The sequence below is a fragment of the Oryctolagus cuniculus genome, chromosome 6 (genome assembly GCF_051225735.1).
Source record: "Oryctolagus cuniculus isolate XC-2025 breed Fujian yellow rabbit chromosome 6, ASM5122573v1, whole genome shotgun sequence".
NCBI lineage: Eukaryota > Metazoa > Chordata > Mammalia > Lagomorpha > Leporidae > Oryctolagus > Oryctolagus cuniculus.
The window spans coordinates 123,875,346-123,897,931 of NC_142872.1; the positions used below are offsets into that span (position 1 = coordinate 123,875,346).

Genomic DNA, 22,586 nt, shown 5'->3' on the forward strand with positions numbered 1-22,586 from the left:
CCTGGGAAAGCAGTAGAAGATGCCCCAAGTCTTTAGCCCCTGCACCCACATAGGAGACCCAGAAGAAGCTCCTCGCTCTTGGATTTGGATCGGCACAGCTCTGGCCGTTGCAGCCAATTGGGGAGTGAACCAGCGGTTGAAAGACCTCTCTCTCTGCCTCTCTTCTCTCTTTATAACTCTGACTTTCAAATAAATAAATCTTTTTTTTTTTAAACTGTACTTTAGTAGCTTTTATGTTTAAAATCCAAATTTTTTTCCTGCTTTTCGTTCCAAGCTAATTTTGAATTTGTTTCCTCTCATTTGGTATTTCTAACTACACCACTCTTTTCAGTTCTTCAGATTCTTTCATAGCCTAGTGCCTTTACTTGAGGTATCAGTAATGCTCTGAAACAGTTGTCAACAGCCGTCTTCTTCTTTTTTAATGTGAGAGGCAGAATTATAGACAGAAAGATAGAAAAAGAGAGGTCTTCCATCCCGCCAGTTCACTCCCCAAATGGCCCGGGGCTGGGCCAATCTGAAGCCAGGAGCCAGGAACTTCTTCTGGGTCTCCCACATAGGTGCAGGGGCCTGAGCACTTGAGCCATCTTCTGCTGCTTTCCCAGGCACATTAACAGTGAGCTGGATTGGAAATGGAGCAGCCGGGGCATGAACTAGCGTCCATATGTGATGCCGGTGCCAGAGGTGAAGGTTTAACCTAGTATGCCGTAGCACCAGCACCATCAACAGTCTACATCTGACCTTTAGTCACCTTCCTGGAAAAGTCCTTTTCTAATCACCATATTTGAAATAGGCATCGTCTTTTGTTTTCTGTCTCTGCATCTTAATGTTTCCCTTCAAATTAGTTATCACAGTTTGTAAGTTATTTACTTATGTGTTTACTTTTGGGGGGTCTTTCCCCATATTAGATTGTAAGCCAGCGGTAAACAGTGCTAGTCTTTGGTAATTAATCTGTTATTAAACTAAATGCTAAAATGACATCTCGAGAGTTTAATGGGATAATCCATTATTGAGCTAAATAATTTCTTCTTAATATATTCTCACTAGAATTGTGTTATTATGTTTAGCTTGTGGTCTTGGTGGTAATATTACAAGTAAATGATATCACTTGCCATCTACAGGGTTTTCTTTTTACCTTTAAGTCACTATATCTGTTTTAATTCTTACATTTAACCAAACTCCCAAGTGATAGGTAAAACAAATATTCCCAACTTCATGCAGGAAGAATCTTGAGATTCAGAGAGAAGTGAATTATTCAAGGTCATAGAACAAAAGAGTTTTGAAGATAAAACAGTATCCTAATTTCTAGGCTGTCTTTTTTTTGTTTTGTTTTTTTTTTCTATACTTATACCCTCTCTGGTTTCAGTTGCATATTCAGGATATTACATTCAGATAACAATTCTGTTTTTCCTGAGTTACAGCTTTGTTACTTTTAGAATCAGAAGTTTCTGCTGAAAATTATAATGACCTTTACAAAAGCTCCAGAATTTTGGCTCTATCTGTTTGGTTATTATGGGACTTTCATCTTTTCATTGTATTCTGCCAGAGGCCAAGCATATAGTTATGCTGATCTTACATACCAAGAATAGCAGTAAACCCTCTGAACACTTATTTTTGCTGTCCTTCCACATTATTGATTATTGTACTACCTCTGAAGGTTGTGAAAGCCTTGAGAATATTTTTAAATTTATTTTATTTTTATTTGAGAGACAGAAGCCAAGAGCTCCCATCTTCTGTTTCTGTCCCCAAATGCCTGCAACAACTGGGGCTAGAGCCAGGAGCTGGGAACTCAATTGAGGTCTTCCACACTGGTAATAGGAACCCACTTATTTGAGCTATCACTGATGCTTCCTAGGGTCTGCATTGGCAGAAAGCTGGAATCTGTAGCCAGAGCTGGGAATCAAACCCAGACACTGTGATGCAGAATGCAAACATCTTAACTTCTAGATTAAACATTCCTCCCCTGAAAGTACTTTTAATTGTTACTCAAGCAAAATCCAAGAGATCTAAGTGAGGAATTAGTGTTATTTCACCACTTTCAAAATTTAGTATGGGGGCCAATGCTGTGGCATAGTAGGTTAAGCATCCACCTACTGTGCCAGCATTCACCTACCATGCCGGCATCCCATATGGGTGCCAGTTCAAGTCCCGGATGCTCCACTTCTAATCCAGCTCTGTGCTGTGGCCTGGGAAAGCAGTAGAAGATAGCCCAAGTCCTTGGGTTCCTGTACCCATGTGGGAGACCCAGAAGAAGCTCCTAGCTTCGGATCAGTGCAGCTCCAGCCATTGCAGCCAATTGGGGAGTGAACCAGCAGCAGATGGAAGACCTCTGTCTGTCTGTGTGTGTGTGTGTAAGTGTGTGTAACTCTGACTTTCAAATAAATAAATCTTTTAAAAAAAGAAATTAACCAGTTCTAGGTCTTGTCCATTGATGAGACAATGTATGTAAAAGCATCTAGCAGGGGCTTGGCCCATGACAAGTATTTGGAAATAATTAGCTTACTGTTAGACTCTTCAAGTCTAACTTGTCAGCTCAAGAATATGTCTCTTCTGAATTTCTATGATATCTTGCCTTCTTTTAATGGACATAATAGTAAGAGGATTATGAATTTTCCCTAAACTTCATGAAGCCCCCTCATTTAATATACCTATATGCTCAGTATAGCTTTCAGAAAAGAAAATTGAGATTCCAGTAAAGTAGTAACTTGCCCAGGGTGACAAACTTTTGGGATTTCAACTCTGGTCTCTCATTTTGGCTTCAAAACCCATCCTTTTTTTTCTCTTAGAAAAGGAGAGCTTTTTTTGCTTTTTTTTTTTTTTTTTTGTATTTTAGTATGTTCTATTGTTTATTGAATTCTAAGCTTCTTAAAACAAAAGATTTATTTACTTTATTTGAAAGAGTTACGGGGTGGGGAGGAGAGATTCCATCTGGTTCACTCCCCAAATGGCTGCATCAGCCAGGACTGGATCTGGTCCAGGCCGAAGCCAGGCGCTTCATCCCATCACCCCACATGGGTACAAGGGCCCAGGATTTTGGGCCATCTTCCACTGCTTTCCCAGGCCGTTAGCAGGGAGCTGGATTGGAAGTGGAGCCAGCCGGAACTCAAACCAGCACCCACATGGGATGCCAGCATTGCAGGCAGCAGCTTAGCCCAGTACAGGACAGCACTGGCTGCAGTTCTAAGCCTCTTAAGGGCAGGAATGTGCTTTGTTTCAAGGTTGTAATGGTTCTAAGTGTGATTCTACTTTGTTTGCTTACATGAGAGTTCAGTAAATGAACATAGAATATTGTTGTTTTCTTAGAAAGCAGTAAGCCTGATCTGTTTTTAGCCTCGGAAAGGATATATTTGTTAAAAGAATTTGTCCGAAGCCTTGGGCCTGGCAGATGCATGTCCACACCCTTTTCACCACCAGAATTTAAAATTTATTTTGCACTTGTTGGTATGAAAAGTGACCTGAATACTAAACAGCGGGGATAGTTACTGTGGGTCATCAAAGCTTTGCAGAGAAAATGCTGTTAGACAAACTGTTTCTTGAGCTTTTCCATGCCGTCTCACTTGGTGAAGTCTTACAAGAAACCTGTTACACAGTACACATTTTTTCTCATATTTTCAAATTATGAAATCCAGGATTAAGTCAAGGAAAATGCTTAAAGTCACAGTATTGAATATAGAAGTTGGGCTTTAATCCCAGGTTTCTCTAATTGCAAAGCCCATGGTCTGTTCCTATTTCAGTTTTTGGTAGTTGGCAGACTGCTCTTCTGATTTTAAACCTGATAGATTTCCAAATAATTTGAAATTATGATCTTTACATTTTGTGGCAAGAAACAAAATTTATATAATTAAGTGAAAGTAAGGTTATAAATGAAGTCAAATGTTAAGTTTTATATATGCTTACCTTAGAAGTTTTTTGTTGTTGTTGTTGTTGTTTTTGGACAGGCAGAGTTAGACAGTGAGAGAGAAAAGTCTTCCTTCCGTTGGTTCGCCCCCCAAATGGCTGCTAGGGCCAGCACACCATGCCAATCCAAAGCCAGGAGCCAGGCGCTTCCTCCAGATCTCCCATGCGGGTGCAGGGCCCAAGCACTCAGACCATCCTCCACTGCCTTCCTGGGCCACAGCACAGAGCTGGACTGGAAGAGGAGCAACCAGGACAGAATCCAGCACCCCAACCGGGACTAGAACCCAGGGTGCCGGCGCCGCAGGCAGAGGATTAGCCAAGTGAACCATAGATAGAAGTTCTTCTGCAATTTGTATGTAAGGACTGCTCAAATGAAGTAGAAGCCTGTTGCACAGCATATCTTATTGTTCTGAATTTTAAAATCCTTGAGGACAGATTCCTTTCATATAAACTGTTCTCACAGTTCTTGTCCAGTGCTTGGGACTTAAATATTTATTAACATTTATAGAATTATATGGTGTAATAAATTGAAGATTGACTAGCATGAATAATTTTTTTTAAAGATTTATTTATTTGAAAGTCAGAGTTACACAGAGAGAAAAGGAGAGGCAGAGAGAGAAATGTCTTCCATCCAATGATTCACTCCCCAGGTGGCCGCGACAGCCAGAGCTGCACTGATCCGAAGCCAGGAGCCAGGAGCTTCTTTGAATCTCCCACGCGGGTGCAGGGGCCCAAGGACTTGGGCCGTCTTCTGCTGATTTTCCAGGCCATAGTAGAAAGCTGGATGGGAAGTGGAGCAGCCGGGACTCAAACCAGCGCCCATATGAGATGCTGGCACTGCAGGCGGCAGCTTTACCCGCTACACCACAATGCTGGCCCCAACAATTTTAATTTTATTTCCTTAAAATCAGGATTCATGAAATAAGCTTTAGCTGTACTGCAATGTGGCTCCTGCTTCCATTCCATCTAATTATCAGCTAGATATCTTCATTCTAGATTGCTGCCTCCCTCCCCCTACACACACACACACACACACACACACACACACACACACACAGAGTTCTTCAGTGCATGTGTTTTTAAAAAAGGATCTGGGGATGAAAGTTGAGGAGTTAAAACAATAAGGTAGACATCACAAAGCCTGTGAGGAATTTGTCCATATAAACTAAACAGTTGTATCATTTTTCTGTTTCTGGTTGATTTTCATCAAATTTGAAGGACATCTTTAACATAAATTATAGATTGTATACTCTCTATGAAATTAACTTTGGTTGGTTCTAGAGGAAACACCTCAAAGATATCCAGCAATTTTTTTTAAGATGTATTTATTTATTTGAAAAGCAGAGTTAAAGAGAGATGTACTATCCTCTGGTTCACTCCCCAAATGACCACAATGACCAGTACTGAGCCAGGCTGAACCTAGGAGCCAAGAGTTTCTTCCAGGTCTCCCACATGGGTGCAAAGGCCCAAGCGCTAGGGCCATCTTCCACTGCTTTCCTAGGTGCATTAACAGAAGCTGGATTGGAAGTGGAGCAGCCAGAACTCAAACCGGCACCCATAAGGGATGCTGGCGCTGCAGGCCACAGCTAACCCGCTGCACCATAGCACTGGCCCCAGAGAATTTTTTACTGGGTTACAATGAAAGGACCATATAATTGCTAGAAATCTACCATAAACTCAATGGAAGCCAAGACACTGTGGCAAAGAATGGCCTACATGAAAGATCTATAAGATCCCAGTGGAAAGAAGGGACTATCAAAGAAGGAGGCACCTTTCTCTGAAGAGAGGAGAGAACTTCCACTTTGATTAGGGCCCTGTCTAAGTTATGTCAGAGTTTGTGGACTCAAAAGGCTTCCATAGCCTTGGCACTTCATGACAAGAGCCTTGGGTGATCACTGACATCATAAATAAGAGTGCCAATTGTTAAATCAACAACAAGAGTCACTATGTACTTGCTCCCCATGTAGGACCTCTGTCCTTTATGAGTTGTACTATGAGAATTAATGATAAAACTAGTCTTCAAACAGTACTTTATACTTTGTGTGTCTGTGTGGGTGCAAACTGTTGAAATCTTTACTTAGTATAGAGTTGATCTGTATATAAAAATAATTAAAAATGAATCTTGACAAAGAATGGGATGGGAGAGGGAATAGGAGGCGGGACAGGAGTGGGGGTGGAAGGCAGGTTTGCGGGGAAGAACCCCTATATCCCAAAAGTTGTACCTATGAAATTCATATTTATTAAATAAAAGCTTTCAAAAAAGTATAAAAACAATCAGAAAGCAATTTGAAAAAAAAAAAAAAAGAAAGGAACCTACCATATTCTCATACATCACAGTTCAGAAGAGCAGACACATTGGATTTGAAGCGTTGGTTTGCAGCTAGTTACCTTTTATGTGAACAGATCTATATAATACTGCATTTAAATAATGTCAGTGATTTTCCTCATTGAACAGTTAGTGGGAGAATAGAAGGACAGATTGGTGCTGATGCTTGATAGGGGAACTATCACAGTGTATCCTTTTCCTGCTACCCAACTTTATTCTTGGGAAAGGAGGCTTATTGTTTTATGGTATCAGGTGTGTATAGGGAATTCTTGATAATTTCTGGAATCCCAATAGTGATGAGAGCGTGATAAATCTGCAGAATTCATGGAAAATTAGGAAGTCTGCATAGGCCACAGAGAATAGCTGAAGTTACAGACATTGTATAGGTTGATGTTATAAAGAAGCAACTAAAATTGGCACAGATAGGAGATACCTTGCCAGTCAGAGCCTATGAAATAGAAGCAGAATGTTCTTGAACCTACAGGCCTGCTGTTGATCACTGATTGAGAACTTTAGGTACTGAAAAGAAAGATTATTTCATCTTTCATTTGGGAGGCTTGCCTCAAACCAGCAGATTAAATTTGAATTAAATGCGAATTTAATCAGCTAAAAGACAGCTTTTGTTTTGATTTTCTGCCACAGATCATTGGAAAGTCTACAAATTGTGTTTTAGAATATAAATGGAGCCAGCACTCTGGCACTGTAAGTGGGTAAAGCCGCGGCCTTCAGTGGGCGCTGTTTCGAGTCCTGGCTGTTCCACTTCCCATCCAGCTCTCTGCTCTTGCCCAGGAGAGCAGTAGAAGATGCCCAAGTGCTTGGGCCCCTGCACCCATGTGGGAGACCGGGAAGAAGCTCCCAGCTCTTGGCTTAGGATCAGCGTAGCTCTGGCCATTGCAGACAATTGGGGAGTGAACCAGCGGGTGGAATACCTCTCTCTGTCTGCCTCTCCTTCTCTCTCTGTGTAACTCTAATTTTTAAATAAATAAATCTTTTAAAATATATATATAAATGATGTCTATTTTATCTCTAATCATTCTTAACAATTGCAGATAACATAGAAACTTCAAACATTCATAACTTTGAGTATAGCTTTGCTAGTGAGGAGGCAGTCTAGTAGAAGTCTTCTGTAAGAACTGTACATAAAACCATTGACACTACTACATTGATTTACTGACTGTATCATGTTGGATATGATAAGAATGCACAAGTGAGGAGGAGAAGTAGGGTCCAGAAAAAGGGCTAGAATACAGATACCTCGGTACCATTCTTCATACTCCTCAATCTGCTACATTTCTGGTCATAGGCCTCAGATGTGCATTTAAAAGGAACAAAAAAAAAATCTGACTAAAAGCCAGATTTGGGGATCACAGATTTGATTTTTCTTATGAACATCTTTAAGTGCTGTTATTTTGTTTTAGGAATGTTAAGAAAGCTGAGGTAGCATCTTTAAGCCAATGCAATGGGTTGATAAGGTTTCTTCATCCTAAAACAGTAGAGGCATTAAATTGTAGAATTATAGGAGACATTGGAAATCATCCAGCATTCATTTGTTTATATGTTGCATATGGCAGCTTGTGTGCTGCCCTTGAAAGAGCTGAGCAGCTACAGCAGAGATGCTATAGCACACAAAGCCCAAAATATGTTCTTTCTGGCCCTTTATAGAAAAAAAAAAAATCTGTTTAATTTTAAATAGATCAAACCTTCATTTTGTATATGGAGAAAAAGGTTCAAGGATAATGAGTGAAATGATCTGAGATTGCATAGCTAATTGGTGGGCAAAGTCCAAATACAGTTTATTTCTCCTTTTAGCTGCCTCTATTCCATTATTTTTGTAAGAGATATTGATATCTGGATGAGATGAGAAAATTTGTGGTTCAGAATTTTGTAATTATACAAAACACTGTTACTAGAGGCAGTAGTCCACAAGTCTGAGATAATATTACTATACAAAACATTTTTAATTTGGATCGGGGCAGAATTTGACTGTAGTTTATGCTTTTTCTTGAGTGTAAGACTGGTTGATCTGCCAGGCAGTGTGGTAAAATGGTTTATTTTTTTGCTTCTGCAGCCAAATGGACGGACTGTTGAAGTGGCTGAGGATGAAGTTGTTCGAACTCCTCGAAGTATAACAGCAAAACAGCCACCAGAGACAGACAAGAAAAATGAAAAGGTAAATTTGGGAGCATATGAAGTTGTATGCAGAGTTCCTAAGAAAAAAGAGTAACATATTAAAATGATGCTTTTCTGTTTTGTAAGATTGTATGTATACCCCCATTTGAGTAAAACTAAAAATTGAATTATTCATGGTGAACAGATAGTGAAAGTTTTAAGTGTGTTGTTTGTTTTTAAAGGAAAGATTTATCACCAAGTGTTATCGCTGTGGTATTATTAAATATTCATTACACCAAAAACATTTTACTCATGACTTGAACATCTTTTGTATGAGTAAGTTTCCAGATATGTAACTCTTGTTCAAAAACAGAATTGTATTACCCTGTTAACAGTATACCTCTAGCATTAAAGCTTAGCAGAGTTGTCCACCGTTACGTTAAAGGTGATTTCTATTGTGGTGGAGACATAATTGTCTACATGTTGGACACAGTGTAACTGTATTTAACAAATGAAAATGTTCTTTAATCAAATCATTTTAAAAAAAGATTTATTTATTTGAAAGGCAGAAATACAGAGGAAGGGGGGGGGAGAGATCCCTCTTCCTTCTGCTGGTTCACTCCCCAGGTGGCCGTAATGGCTGGGCTTGGGCCAAGCCAACACCAGGAGCTCAGAACTCCATCCAGTCTCACACCTGGGTGGTAGAGACCTAAGTACTCAGGGCTGCTTTCCTTGGCACATCAGCAGGGATCGGAAGCAGAGCTGGCGTCTCAAGTGGCAGCTTAACCCACTGCACCACAACATTGGCCCAAGTCTCTATTAAGAGGTCTGGTTGTACACTTTAGCTTGGGTGGGAGGTTTTCCCTTTAAGACAATCTGTTGTAGCCTATAAATGGTACATTCCTGGGATTTTGTTAATTTTCCAGCTGTCTATGTTAAAAGAACTTTTACTTAACTTAATCTATTTTAGAAGTAGGCAAAATAAATCCTTAATAGTGGTTTTTTTCTGCTGGGGAGAGACGTTACTGAATTCCATCTTAGCCGCTTAATTACCTCCCCCTTTTTTCACTTTATACATGTATAACTGTTTCAGGCAGAAAAATTTTCAACTACCGCAGGTGAGCAGCTGGTTTCTAGGAACCAGGGTATAGCAGCTCCAGCCCCCCCGAATGGTGATGTGAAATGGTTGCTCTGGTTTCTGAACACTTGGAATTTCAAAATGTCTTTGAACAATTGGTGAGTTAGTTATTCTCCCAAAACCAGTGAAATTGGTCTAGGGCCAAGAAAACTATAGGTAGTAGCTTGATGTAAAGGAGGGTTGTAAGAAAGAATTAAATTTATGTCTGACTTTGCCTTTGGCAAAAAATTAGTAAATGACTTTGATTAACAAATGAGTATGTAATTTAAGGACTGCAAGTTTTTGGGGTGAATAGTTGATATGTCTGATACTGATTTACATATCTCCCACCTAGTGTTTCCTTGCTGTTGGACTTCCTCTGTGTTAATAAGCATTTTGTGCTTAATCCTTCTTCCACTCCCTGAATTATCCTGAAAAAAGTCAATAGTTAGAATAATTAATGAACTTCTGTTATTCTTGATCAGTTAGTCATATGTTACAAAGTGTAAAATCACACTTTAACATTTATAATCGTTTATAATGATTATTTTGGAGTTTCTCATGATTAGAAATACATATTAGTCAACACATATTAGATATACTAAAGCAGGCATCATGTAAGGTGAGGTATATATATGAATATATCTACATAATACCCAGTAGACAACTTACTAAACTCTAAGTATACTTTTAAGACATTACAGGGGCTGGTGCTGTGGTACAGTGGGTAAAGCCACCACCTGCAGGGCCGGCATCCCATATGGGTGCCAGTTCGAGTCCCGGCTGCTCCACTTCCAATATAACTCTCTGCTATCGCCTGGAAAAGCAGTAGAAGATGGCTCAAGTCCTTGGGCCCCTGTACCCACGTTGGGGACCCAGAGGAAACTCCTGGCTTTGGATCAGTGCAGCTCTGGCCATTGTGGCCATCTGGGGAGTGAACCAGCAGATAGAAGACCCCCCCCCCCCCGCCTCTCTGTAATTCTGCCTTTCAAATAAATAAATTAAAAAAAAAAACCACCTTATAGACATTGTTTTATTTATCCTCATAAAACTTTTTTTTTTTTTTTTTTTTTTTTGAGATTTATTTATTTGAAAGGCAGAGTGGCAGAGATCTTCCATCCTCTGGTTCACTCCCCAGATGTCCACAACAGCCGTTCTGAGTTAGGCTGAAGCCAAAAGCCAGAAACTCCATCCAGAACTCCCACAAGCAGAACCCAAGTACATGGGCTGTCCTTTGCTGTCTTCCTCAGCACATAAGCAAGAAACTAGACCCTAAGTGGAAGAACTGGGACTCACACTGGCCCTGCAATATAGGACGTAGGCATACGAAGCAGCATATTTTTTTTTTAAAGATGCATTTATTTATTTGAAAGGCAGAATTACAGAGAGAGAGAGAGAGAGATGGAGATCTTCTATCCACTGGTTTGCTCCCCAAAAGGCCACAATGGCCAGGACTGGGCTGGTCTGAAGCCCAGAAGCATCTTCTAGGTTTCCCATGTTGGTGCAGGGGCCCAAGTACTTGGGCTTTTCACTGCTTTCCCAGGCACATTAGCAGGAAGCTGGATTGGAGGTGGAGCAGCCAGGACTTGAACCAGTGCTCATATGGGATGACGGTATCACAGGCTACAGCTTTTACCCACTACACCACAGCACTAGCCCCCCAAACAGCAGTGTAACAGTCAGCACCACACATACACCCCCTCACAAGAGCTTCAAGGAGATTTCATCATACCTATCTTAAAATGGAAAACTTGGGGCTGGTGTTGTCAGATACCAGGTAAAGCCATTTGCAATGCCAGCATCCCATATGGGCATCAGTTCATGTCTTGGTTGTTCCATTTCTGACCCAACTCTTTGCTAATAGCCTGGGAAAGCAGCAGGGGCCCCTGACACCTATGTGAGAGACCTGGATGAAGCTCCTGGCTTTGGCCTGGCCAGTCCTATCCATTGGAGCCAGCTGGAGAGTGAACCAGCAGATGGAAGGTTTCTCTCTCTCTCTCTCTAATTCTGACTTTGAAATAAAAAAAAAAAAATTTAAGATTTTGTTTATTCATTTGAGAGACTGCTTTCCCAGGCCATAGCAGACAGCTGGATCAGAAGAGGAGTAGCTAGGACACAAACCGACACTCATGGGATGCCAGTGCCACCGGCGGAAGCTTAGTCCATTGTACCTGTTAGGAAAGAGTTGCAGATTGGTGCCTCCTCTCACGGGGCACCAATATTTTAGGAAAAGAGTCACAGAATAGAGAGGAGGCAATGTATTAATTTACAGCCAGACCGAATTTATTCAGAGAAAATAAATCCATAGAGGTGGATGACCAACTGCCTGCCTGTATTTGACTCCCAGGGGCCGGGCATTTTTAAGGAGGGCTGGGGGTGGGGGTGGGAGTAGGGGGCAGCAGGTGGAGGGGAATCCTGGAACTGGGCGAGGCCTTGGGAACCTGGAAAAGAATGCAGGGTGGGGTATGAAGGCAATAGGGTGTGAGACCCAAATGAGTTTCAAGGGCAAGGAATACATTCCAAAGTTTATCTCTTTTGGGCAATGAGGGAGAATGGCTGAGCCTTATGTCCTTGTCCCATCAGTACCAAAGCGCCAGCCCCTCAAATTTTAAAAATATTTTTTAAAAAATGAGAAACCTGAGTCTTAAGTATAAAAGTACTATAAGTTGGGGCTGGTGCTGTGGCATAGTGGGTAAAGCTGCCTCCTGCACTGCCATCATCCCACATGGGCGCAGGTTCAAGTCCCAGCTTCTCCACTTCCGATCCAGCTCTCTGCTATGGCCTGGGAAACCAGTAGAAGATGGCCCAAGTCTTTGGGCCCCTGCACCCACATGGGAGACCGGAAGAAGCTCCTGACTCCTGGTTTCAGATCAGTGCAACTCTGGCTGTTACAGCCAATTGGGGAGTGAACCAGCAGGTGGAAGAATCTATCTATCTATCTATCTCTCTCTCTCTCTCTTTCTCTCTCCTTCTCTAACTGACTTTCAAATAAATAAATAAATCTTTTTTAAAAGGAATACTATCAGTTGTAACCCAGACCCATATCAAAGTCTGCAGTTTATACTCCCCTGTGTTTCTGATCCTCTCAAAAACTTTGCTAGGCAGATAGCAGTAGTCCCATTTTACAGGTAAGGGCTCCAAAGTGTAGGCTTTCATGATTTCATACAATTTCTGAGCTAGGATTTGAACCCATCTTATTCTGACACCAAAGTCTCTGCTCCTGTTATTACCTGACAGTACCACCTTTCAGTTCTTGCTTTTTCAGTACAAAGCTTCAACCTTTGGTTTGTTGACTTAGTTGATTTGACTTTGGTTTTTTGGTGTTTTTCCTTTTTCAACTTGAGAGACAGAGCGCCCATCTTCTGGTTCATTCCCCTAAATGCTCACAATGGCAGTGATTGGGCCCATTGAAGCTGGGAGCCGGGGATTCAATATAGATCTGCCACATTGGTGGCAGGAATCCAACTACTTGAGCCATCAGTAATGCTACCTCCCAGGGTCTGCAACAGCAGGAAACTGGAATTGGGAGCTGGAGACAGGACTTAGTATCCTAATAATAGGCTAAATGCCCAGCCCTGGTTTGACTTTTTAAATAAAGTCATGCTGTGCCTCATGCCTGATGTTCCTTTTTGCCATCTGGAATCTAGAATTTATGCTTTTTAACTTGATTCAGCCCAAGTAACTCATTTCAGTTCTTTTTTTATGTTGCACTGTGTATGTTTCTGTGTCTCAAATAGGTGATTTATGCACCTTAGTGTTCATTGTCATATATTGTTTAACTCTCAGAACCACATATTGGGCACTTGGGAAAATACAATTTTTCCCCATAGAGTAATTGTGCTCTAAACTGTGACATTCGTTACCCTGTCCTGCCAGTTGGGTAAGCCTTACAGACAGAACTTTGTCTGGAAATTCTGTGATAAGAGCTGTATATCCTAGGTCTATAAAGTGTAGTTTTCTAGGTCTCTACTTATTATGAAGGTCAGTGCTTCATTGATGCTTGTCTCTTATAAAATACACATAGGAGGACCATTAATCAGGCTGAATGCATTGTGTTAATAGATATCAAAGGGAATAAAGAGAAATACAAGATTCTTTACCCTCCAATAAATTACAGTCTAGTTAAGGAAAGACAAAGAGAAGATACTAAGTAATATCAGGCATTAGGTGCCAAGTATTAACAAGAGAAAGGTTATTTTACTTGGGTAGCCAGAAGAGCCTGGTTTTATTGATATGATATTTCAGTAAGCAGAAGGTGGGGAGTGGGCAATTTTGAAAGGGGAGAGAAATGCGCACAGATATTATTTAGATGAAACAAGTGAACATATACCAGCATACTTGAGGGAAAGCCCTAGATAAGCTTTACTGGTCAGAGTACAATAGTTATAGGAAAAAAACTTAGATATGTTCAGCTGTTAGATGTGTTCAGCTGACAGTACCATTTATAATTAATGAAGCAATTTTGCATTTATGTTTGTAAGGGTCTGAATTGAAGTAAATGTATAAAGATTGCTAGTAAGAGAAACTACAGTAGCAGATTGTATAAAATTTGGTCACCACCAGGTTGGTTTTCAAGATAAAGTCAATGATTTAGCCCTGAAATCCTGATATCCTTCATTATAAGTATTATTAATAAGTTCTTACATTTTTATTATGCTACACATTATATAAACTTTTTTACATCTCAATCCTGTTGAACAACTCTGGGGGGATATTATAATTCATTTGGATAGCCCAATAAAAATAATAGTGAATTCCCCAAGAGCATGTAGCTAGTAAGTCATGCTGCTTCACTTTCTCTAAAGAAGCAGTTCTCAAACTGTGGTCAGTTGAACCTCTGGGAACAAGCCCCAGGATCCCTTTTATTGGGTCCCTGAAGATAAAACTATTTTCCTGATAACTAAAACAGTATTTTCCCTTTAACTGTGTTGCTGCTTGCGCTAATGGTGCAAAAGCAATAATGAATAAAGCTGCTGACGGCCTTAACATGAATCAAAACAGTGACACCATACTACCAGTAGTCCTTGTACTCTTTGCTGTCTTCCACTCACAGTTTTTGGAAAGGAAAAAAAAATGTAATTTCACCTAAGAATGTCCTTGCTGATGCAGTGAAAATGATTATTAATTTTGTTAAATCTCAGTCTGTGAATGCATACTTTTTAATTCCATGTGTGAAATGGGAAAGATGCATAAAGTATGCTGCATATGAATGATGGTTGTCCTGAGCCACTTGTTACTTCAGGTTTACTTGAAAGACTGATGGATAAAACCATAATTATTTAGACTTGGATATTTCTCTACTGTTTTCTCCTGGGACAGGCATTGTGGCACAGCTGGTTAAGCCATCACTTGTAATGCCGGCATACCATATCATTGCTGGTTTGAGTGCACTGCTCTTCCGATCCAGCTCCCTGCTAATGTGCCTGGAAAAGCAGCGGATGGGCCAAGAACTTGGGATCCTGCAACCCATGTGGGAGACCAAGATGGAGTTCCTGGCTCCTGTCTTCAGACTGGCCCAGCCTTGGCTATTACAGCCTTTCAGGGAGTGGACCAGCAGACTAGCAGATAGAAAATCAATCTATTTGTGTGTGTGTGTGTGTGTGTGTGTGTGTATCTTTATCTGTCTTTCTGTGCCTTTTAAATAAATCAGTTAATTAAAAAAACAAAAGCCACTGCTTGAGATGCCCACATTTCTTATTGGGCATCTCTACTTCAAATCAAGTCCCTGCTAATGTGTATCTTGGTTGGGTGAGACATATCAGACAATGGCTCAAGTATTTGAGTCCCTACCACCACATAGGTCTCCCGACCACGATGGAGTTCCTGACTCTCAGCTTTAGCCTGGCCCAGGCTGTTAGGGGCATTGGGGAAGTGAACCAGCACTAGAAGATCTATCTCTATATCTCTTTGTCTTTCAAGTAAATAAAAATAAACATTAAAAAAAAAAAAAAAGGATGATCCTGTTACATCAAGGAAAACAACTGATAGTATATGTTATAAATGATAAAATTGTTTCCAAATAAAAATTGGAAATTTGTGTCTGCTTTTATGAGCTTGACACCTTCCTAGTATTTAAAGAATTTCTGATAATAGCAGTTGTGATATTAACAAATGAGATTTTGTGGGAAAAATATAAAGTAGAATGTTTTCACATTTTGGAAAATATGCATAACTTAGTAAACCAGTATTTCTCAGTTGACCAGTGCTTGCATATTGGAAAATCACTCATTAAAGTGCAAAATAGGCTAATTGGAATTATTGTAATCAAGTGTGGAAAGTTCATTGATGCCATTTCAGATTCCATATTGCAACAACTATTAAAAACTACCACTTGGTGAGTTTTTTTCCTCCCTCTACCAAAAACCCTTCATACCTTCCCAGTGCTCTTAGAAAATATTCCACAACCTTGAACATGACCTTTTAAAAGCTATACATGTGTCACAGTCTCATCTCCCACTTCTTAGCCTCTCTAAGCCCCAGCCACCTTGGTTTTCTTTCTTATTTTGCTAAGCAGTTTATGATTTTAGTGTACTTACAGAGCTGGTTAGTTATCACCACATTCTAACTTTAGAACATTTTTCCACTCCTCCACTGATTCCCAGCCCCTGACAACTACTAATCTCCGGTGTACCATCAAGGAAAAATACCCACAGTCATCTGAACTATTAAAACATGCATTTTGCAGTTATATATCCTTGTATTTACAGCCACATTTTGTTCATGTGCTTCAGTCAAAAACAACATGTGACAATAAAATGAATAAAAAAGCAGATACATGAATCTGTCTTAAGCCAGACATTAAAGATATTTGTGAAATGTAAAATATGCCATTCTTTACATAAAAATGTTTTTGAAAATGTTGATTTACATAGATACATAATTCATTTATTATGTTTACTTTGAAATTGTATATCTAAATTTTTTAGTTTAAATGTATACTCATATAAACAAAGGCACTCTGACATCCTCAATACATTATATTAATTTGAAGGTATATTCTGTGACCAAGAAGTTTAAGAATTGCTGCTTTAGGAATGATGAGCATCTAGAAGGACCAAAATAATACCCTGGCAGCTGACATTTAAACAGACATAAACTAGAGCGGTTCTTAGCAAAACAGAGAATACCTGCATGCCCAAACAGCCTATATAATGCATCTTATAAACTATGATTCTGGGGCCAGTGCTGTGACTTAGAGAATCAAACCTCCACCTGCAGTGCTGAAATCCCTTGTGGGCTCCAGTTCGAGTCCCAGCTGCTCCACTTCCAATCCAACTCCCTGCTAATGCACCTGGGAAAGCGGTGGAAGATGACCCCAAATACTTGGGCCCCTGCACCCACATGGGAGACCTAGAAGAAGCTCCTGGGTTTGGATCAGTCCAGCCCTGGTCCTTGCAGCCATTTGGGGAATGAACCAGTAGATGGAAGATCTCTCTCTTTATCTCTCTCTCTCTCTCTCTCCACCCCCCCCTTCCCTCCCTCCCTTCTTCCTTTTCTCTGTATATCTCTGCTTTTCAAATAAGTAAATAAATCTTTTTAAAAAAAATAAGAAAGAGGGGCTGGCTCTGTGGCGTTTCTGGTAAAGCTGCCACCTGCAGTGCCAGCATCCCATATGGGGGCCAGTTCGTGTCATGGCTGCACCACTCCTGATCCAGCTCTCTGCTGTGGCCTAGGAAAGCAGTAGAAGATGGCCCAGGTGATTGGGCCCCTGCATCCACATGGGTGACCAGGAGGAGGCTCCTGTCTCCTGGCTTCGGTAGCTCCGGCTGTTGCGGCCAACTGGGGAGTGAACTAGCGGATGGAAGACCTCTCTCTGCCTCTCCTTCTCTCTCTGTGTAACTCTGACTTTCAAATGAATAAATAAATCTTTAAAAAAAAAAAAAGAAAGAAAGAAAGAAACTAAGATTTTGGGCCAGTATTGTGGAATAATGGGTTAAGCCCCTGCCTGTGACTCCAATATCGTATGTGTGTGGAAAGTATCTCTGTTGATTTGATATCTCATTGTCTTTGTAACTCGGCCTTTCAAAAAATGATTCTTTTTAAAAAATGAGTAAAGATAAGCTTTAAGACCAGATTGACAAACCATGGCCAAATCTGGCTCTCTGCCAGTTTTTGTAAATAATTTTATTTGAATGCAACCATACTTATTTATTGTCTGTGGCTGCTTTTGTACTACAACAGCAGAGTTAGGTGACTGCAATAGAAGCCTTAGGACCAGCAAAGCCTAAAATATTTACGGTCTGTGCCACAACTCCCCTTCCTGTTTGGCTGAACCCCGGTCTAAACTCATTGTAGTCCTTTGGATTCATTAAAATGTTTTATCTGGAGTGCTTTGATTTGGTTTGATTCTATGGCTCTTGGACTCGACCTTTTGGGCCTATGTCCTTTGTACCACAAAATCACTAGCCTCGTGATTTCTTTGGTTCCCCCACAAAGAATTTAGTTTTCAGAGCTCCCTTTCAGGTAAACAAATCCATTTTCTGTAAAAGACAGTGTCTTTCCAAGGAAGCTTCATATTTTTTTTTTGCCCACAGACTACTGTCCAAACTCCAGATAGAAGAATTGAGACCAGAACCAAGATTTCTACCCCAGTCCGTTGTTTTTTACCCTACCATGGTTGTACCAGACAGGAAGTTGCAAGAAGAGATTGAAGCACAGTGAAATGGTGAATTTGGTGTTTTATGTATTTGAAAGACAGAGCAAGTAAGACAGAGAAGGGAAAGCACTCCCATCCACTGATTCACTCCTCAGATGCTCACAGTGATGGAGTGCTGGGGTGTGAGGACTGGTGTTGGTGAGAAGCCAGAAGCTGGAAAATCAATCCAGGTCTCCCATGTTAGGAACCCAAATACTTCAGCCATCACTGCCACCTCCCATGGTCCCCTCCGTGTATTTGATTTTTTTAAAGATTTATTTATTATTTGAAAATATTATTATTATTAAAATTTATTATATGAGGCCAGGGGGGTGGTGGATCTTCCATCTGCTGGTTCACTCCCCAGTTGGCTGCAACGGCCAGAGCTGCACCTATGGAAAGCCAGGAGCCAAGAGCTTTTTCCAGGTCTCCCACGCAGGTGCTGGGGCCCAACAACTTGGGCCATCTTCTGCTGCTTTCGCAGGCCATAGCAGAGAGCTGGATCAGAAGTAGAGTGGTTGGGACTTGAACCAGCGCCCATATGGGATGCCGGCACTGCAGATGGCACCTTTACCTGCTGCGCCACAGTGCTGGTCCTGTGTATTTGATCTTAAACATGCCAAAATTAAATGAGAATGGGGTCTCAATGTAGAATTTGTTATTATATCTTAACGAGGAGACACGTATATGGGAAAGAGTTCAGGGCTAGATAAAACGTGTTCTTTAGGAAGATTTCTTACAAATATTTTAAGCATACTGCTTATACCGTAGACTGTGCCTTATGAAGCTACTCCAGGCATATTCAAATAACTTAATGACTTGAGTGATGGATCAACTATGCACATACAATAGCTCAGATTTTATTTGAGTAGGAGGACAGAGTGAAAGTGACGTGGACAGGGCTATGTTATACAGTCAATTTTTAGTCTTGCATAAACCAAATGGTAATTGAATATTTTCTATGTGAAGGGTATTGTTCTAGCACTGGGATTACAATGGTTGATAAAACAAGAATCCCTACTCTAATGAAGCTTAATGGAGAAAACAACTATTAAAAAAAAGCATATTCTCTAAAGTCAGATGCTAAGTGCTGTGAAAGAAAACAGTTTAAGGAGACAGAAGTAAAGTACAGGTTGTAGGCACTTCCCTGCACCTGAAATTCTGTTCCTGCTTCTTCCATTCAGGAAAGTATCACAGTTGTATAAAGTGGAATAATCTTGAATCTAGTTTAAATTATACCACACACACACACACACACACAAGAGGAAAGAAATCAGTTGCAAATGTTTCTACCTTTAAAAAAAAAATTGTGGAGCCAGCGCTGTGTGTAGTGGGTTAAGCCTCTGCCTGTGGTGCCAGAATCCCATATGAGCACTGGTTCTAGTCACGGCTGCTCCTCTTCCATTCCAGCTCTCTGCTAAGGCCAGGGAAAGCAGTGGAAGATGGCCTAACTGCCTGGGCCCCTGTACCTGCATAAGAGACCCAGAAGAATCTCCTGGCTCCTGACTTTGGATTGGCTCAATGACTTTAGATTGGCTCAGCTCTGGCCATTGAGGCCATCTGGGGAGTGAACCAGATGGAAGACTTTCTCTCTCTCTCTCTCTCTCTCTCTCTCTGCCTCTGCCTCTGCCTCTGCCTCTTCCTTTAACTCTACCACTCAAATAAATAAATAAAACCTTTAAAAAATTGTAACACTTTTCACAAAATGTCCAGATAATTCCTGACATTATATCACAGTTACTAAGGTTGAAACTACTGGTATAGACAGAGAAATAAAACTAGTATGCCTCTTGATCCATCCAACCTGTGAATGTGATGAAATAAGTGAGAAAAATAAATAGTACCACACACAGAGCTATATAAAATAGAGACTTGTATATTTCTTTGAGCAGAAAGTACATGAAATTGACTCTAAAAACAATGGTTCCCAGACTTTTTGAAGGGCAGCTGCTAAAAATTTCAAAATAAATGGTACTAACAACTTAATTTTGTCAGGTGCATTTTTAAAAAATTCTCAGTTACAAAAATGAAAGGAATTTCAACACAATGGAGGTAGAAAGGACAAAAATCTCAGAAAATAGGCTAGTTTTTGTCATGGGTAAGTGAAAAACTGTATACAATAGCCATTACTCTGCAAACCAGAGCATCACAGTAACCATTTTTTTTAAAGATTTTATTTATTTATTTATTTGAAAGAGTTGCACAGAGAGAGGAGAGAAAGAGAGAGAGAGAGAGAGAGGTCTTCCATCCGATGTTTCACTCTAATTGGCCACAGCAGCCTGCGCTGCACCGGTCAGGAGCCAGGAGCTTCTTCCGGGTCTCCTGTTCAGGTGCAGAGGCCCAAGGACTTGGGCCATCTTGTACTGCTTTCCAGGGCTGTGGCAGAGAGCTGGATCGGAAGTGAAGCAGCGGGTCTTGAATCAGCACCCATATGGGATGCCAGTGGTTCAGGCCAGGGCGTTAACCTGCTGCACCACAGCGCCGGGCCCATAAAGATTTTATTTATTTTTTTATTTTCTTTATTTATTTGAGAGGTAGAGTTACAGACAGTGAGAGGGATAAACAGAGAGAAAGGGCTTCCTTCCGTTGGTTCACTCCCCAGATGGCCACAAGGGCCAGAGCTGCACTGATCTGAAGCCAGGAGCCGGGTACTTCTTCTTGGTCTCCCATGCGGGTGCAGGGACCCAAGCACTTGGACCATCTTCTACTGTTTTCCTTGGGCCCTGTATCCACATGGGAGACCTGGAAGAAGCTCCCGGCTACCTGCTCCTGGCTCCTCGCTCCTGGCTTCAGATTGGTGCAGCTCTGGCTGCTGTGGCCAATTGGGGAGTGAACCTGTGGACGGAAGACCTCTCTCTGCTTCTCTCTCTGTATAACTCTGCCTTCCAAATAAATAAATCTTTAAAAAAAAATAGTATTGGGCCTGGCACCATGGCTTAGCGAGTAAAGCCACTGTCTGCAGTGCCAGCATCCCATATGGGTGTCAATTCAAGTCCTGTCTGCTCTGCTTCAATCCTGCTCTCTGCTATGGCCTGAGAAACCAGTGGAAGATGGCCCAAGTTCTTGGGCCTCTGCACCACGTGGGAGACCCAGAAGAAGCTCCAGGTTCCTGACTTCAGATCGGTGCAGCTTCAGCCATTGTGGCCATTTGAGGAGTGAACTAGCAGATGGAAGACCTTACCCTCTCCCTCTCCCTTCTTTCCCCCCTCCCTCCATCCTCCACCCCTCTCTCTGCCTCTGCCTCTCTGTAACTCAGCCTTTCCAATAAATAAATCTTTAAAAAAAAATTAGTGCCATGGGTCTGGCATCTGGCGGGATGCTGGTTTCCCATATGAATGCTGATTTGAGCCCAATGCAGCTTGCAGCTAATGCACCTGGGAAAAGCAGTGGAAGATGGCTCTGCTACTCACATGGGAGATCTGGATGGAGTTCCAGGTTCCTGGCTTTGGCCCTGCCCATCCATGGCATTGTGAGCATCTGGGGAGTGAACCAGCGGGTAGAAGATAACTGTCCCTCTCTGCCTCCCTCCTTCCTTCTCTGTAACTCTGCCTTTCAAATAAATAAATAGATCTTTAGGGAAAAATGAGTTTCATAATTTAGGAGCATGGCTAATGATATGTGCCATTTGGATCTCTCCCCCTCAAAAAAATGACACTATTATTTATTTGAAAAGGAGAAAGAGACAGAAAAGAGATCTTCCATCCTCTGGTTGATTCCCCAAATGGCCACAACAGCCAGGCCTGGACCAAGCCATAGGCACAACTCAGTCTGGGTCTCCCACATCTTAAGTACTTGAGTCATCATTGCTGCCTCCCAGAGTATGCATTAGCAAGATTGTAGAATCACAGACAGAGCCAGGACAGGATCCCAAGCACTCCTAAATGTGATGCAGGTATCCCAAGTAGTATCTTAACCACTGTGCCAAATGTCTACCTCTAGATTAATGATAATATTTAATACCAAGTATTAAAATGAAGAAATTTAGAAGTTACTAAAAAAATGGTTCATTCATTCACATTGCTCTCACTAAAACATTTTATAAAATGTGTAACCGGGCCGGCACCGCGACTCACTAGGCTAATCCTCCACCTTGCAGCGCCAGCACACCGGGTTCTAGTCCTGGTCGGGGTGCCGGATTCTGTCCCAGTTGCCCCTCTTCCAGGCCAGCTCTCTGCTGTGGCCAGGGAGTGCAGTGGAGGATGGCCCGAGTACTTGGGCCCTGCACCCCATGGGAGACCAGGATCAGTACCTGGCTCCTGCCATCGGATCAGCGTGGTGCGCCGGCCATTGGAGGGTGAACCAACGGCAAAAGGAAGACCTTTGTCTCTGTCTCTCTCTCTCACTGTCCACTCTGCCTGTCAAAAAAAATTTTTAAAAAAAATGTATAACCATCACTATGAAAGGAAATATATAAAATTTGTAAAATAAATATTTTGGGGAATATGCTTAGTTTTTCCCCAGTGAAGTATGAAAACAATAGCAAACCTCTATCTGACATGCCTACT

At 41.3% G+C, this 22,586-nt stretch overlaps 1 protein-coding gene across 12 annotated transcripts in view; it reads left to right on the forward strand.

Moving 5' to 3' along the window:
- The window catches only part of MTDH (metadherin), a 71,458-nt gene that overhangs the window by 8,499 nt on the left and 40,373 nt on the right, over positions 1-22,586 (forward strand). For all 12 annotated transcript variants that reach the window (XM_051843933.3, XM_051843935.3, XM_017341596.4 and 9 more), the window contains exon 2: positions 8,289-8,390. In XM_051843933.3, the coding sequence (XP_051699893.1) occupies positions 8,289-8,390 (102 nt within the window). The remainder of the gene's footprint in view (positions 1-8,288; positions 8,391-22,586) is intronic.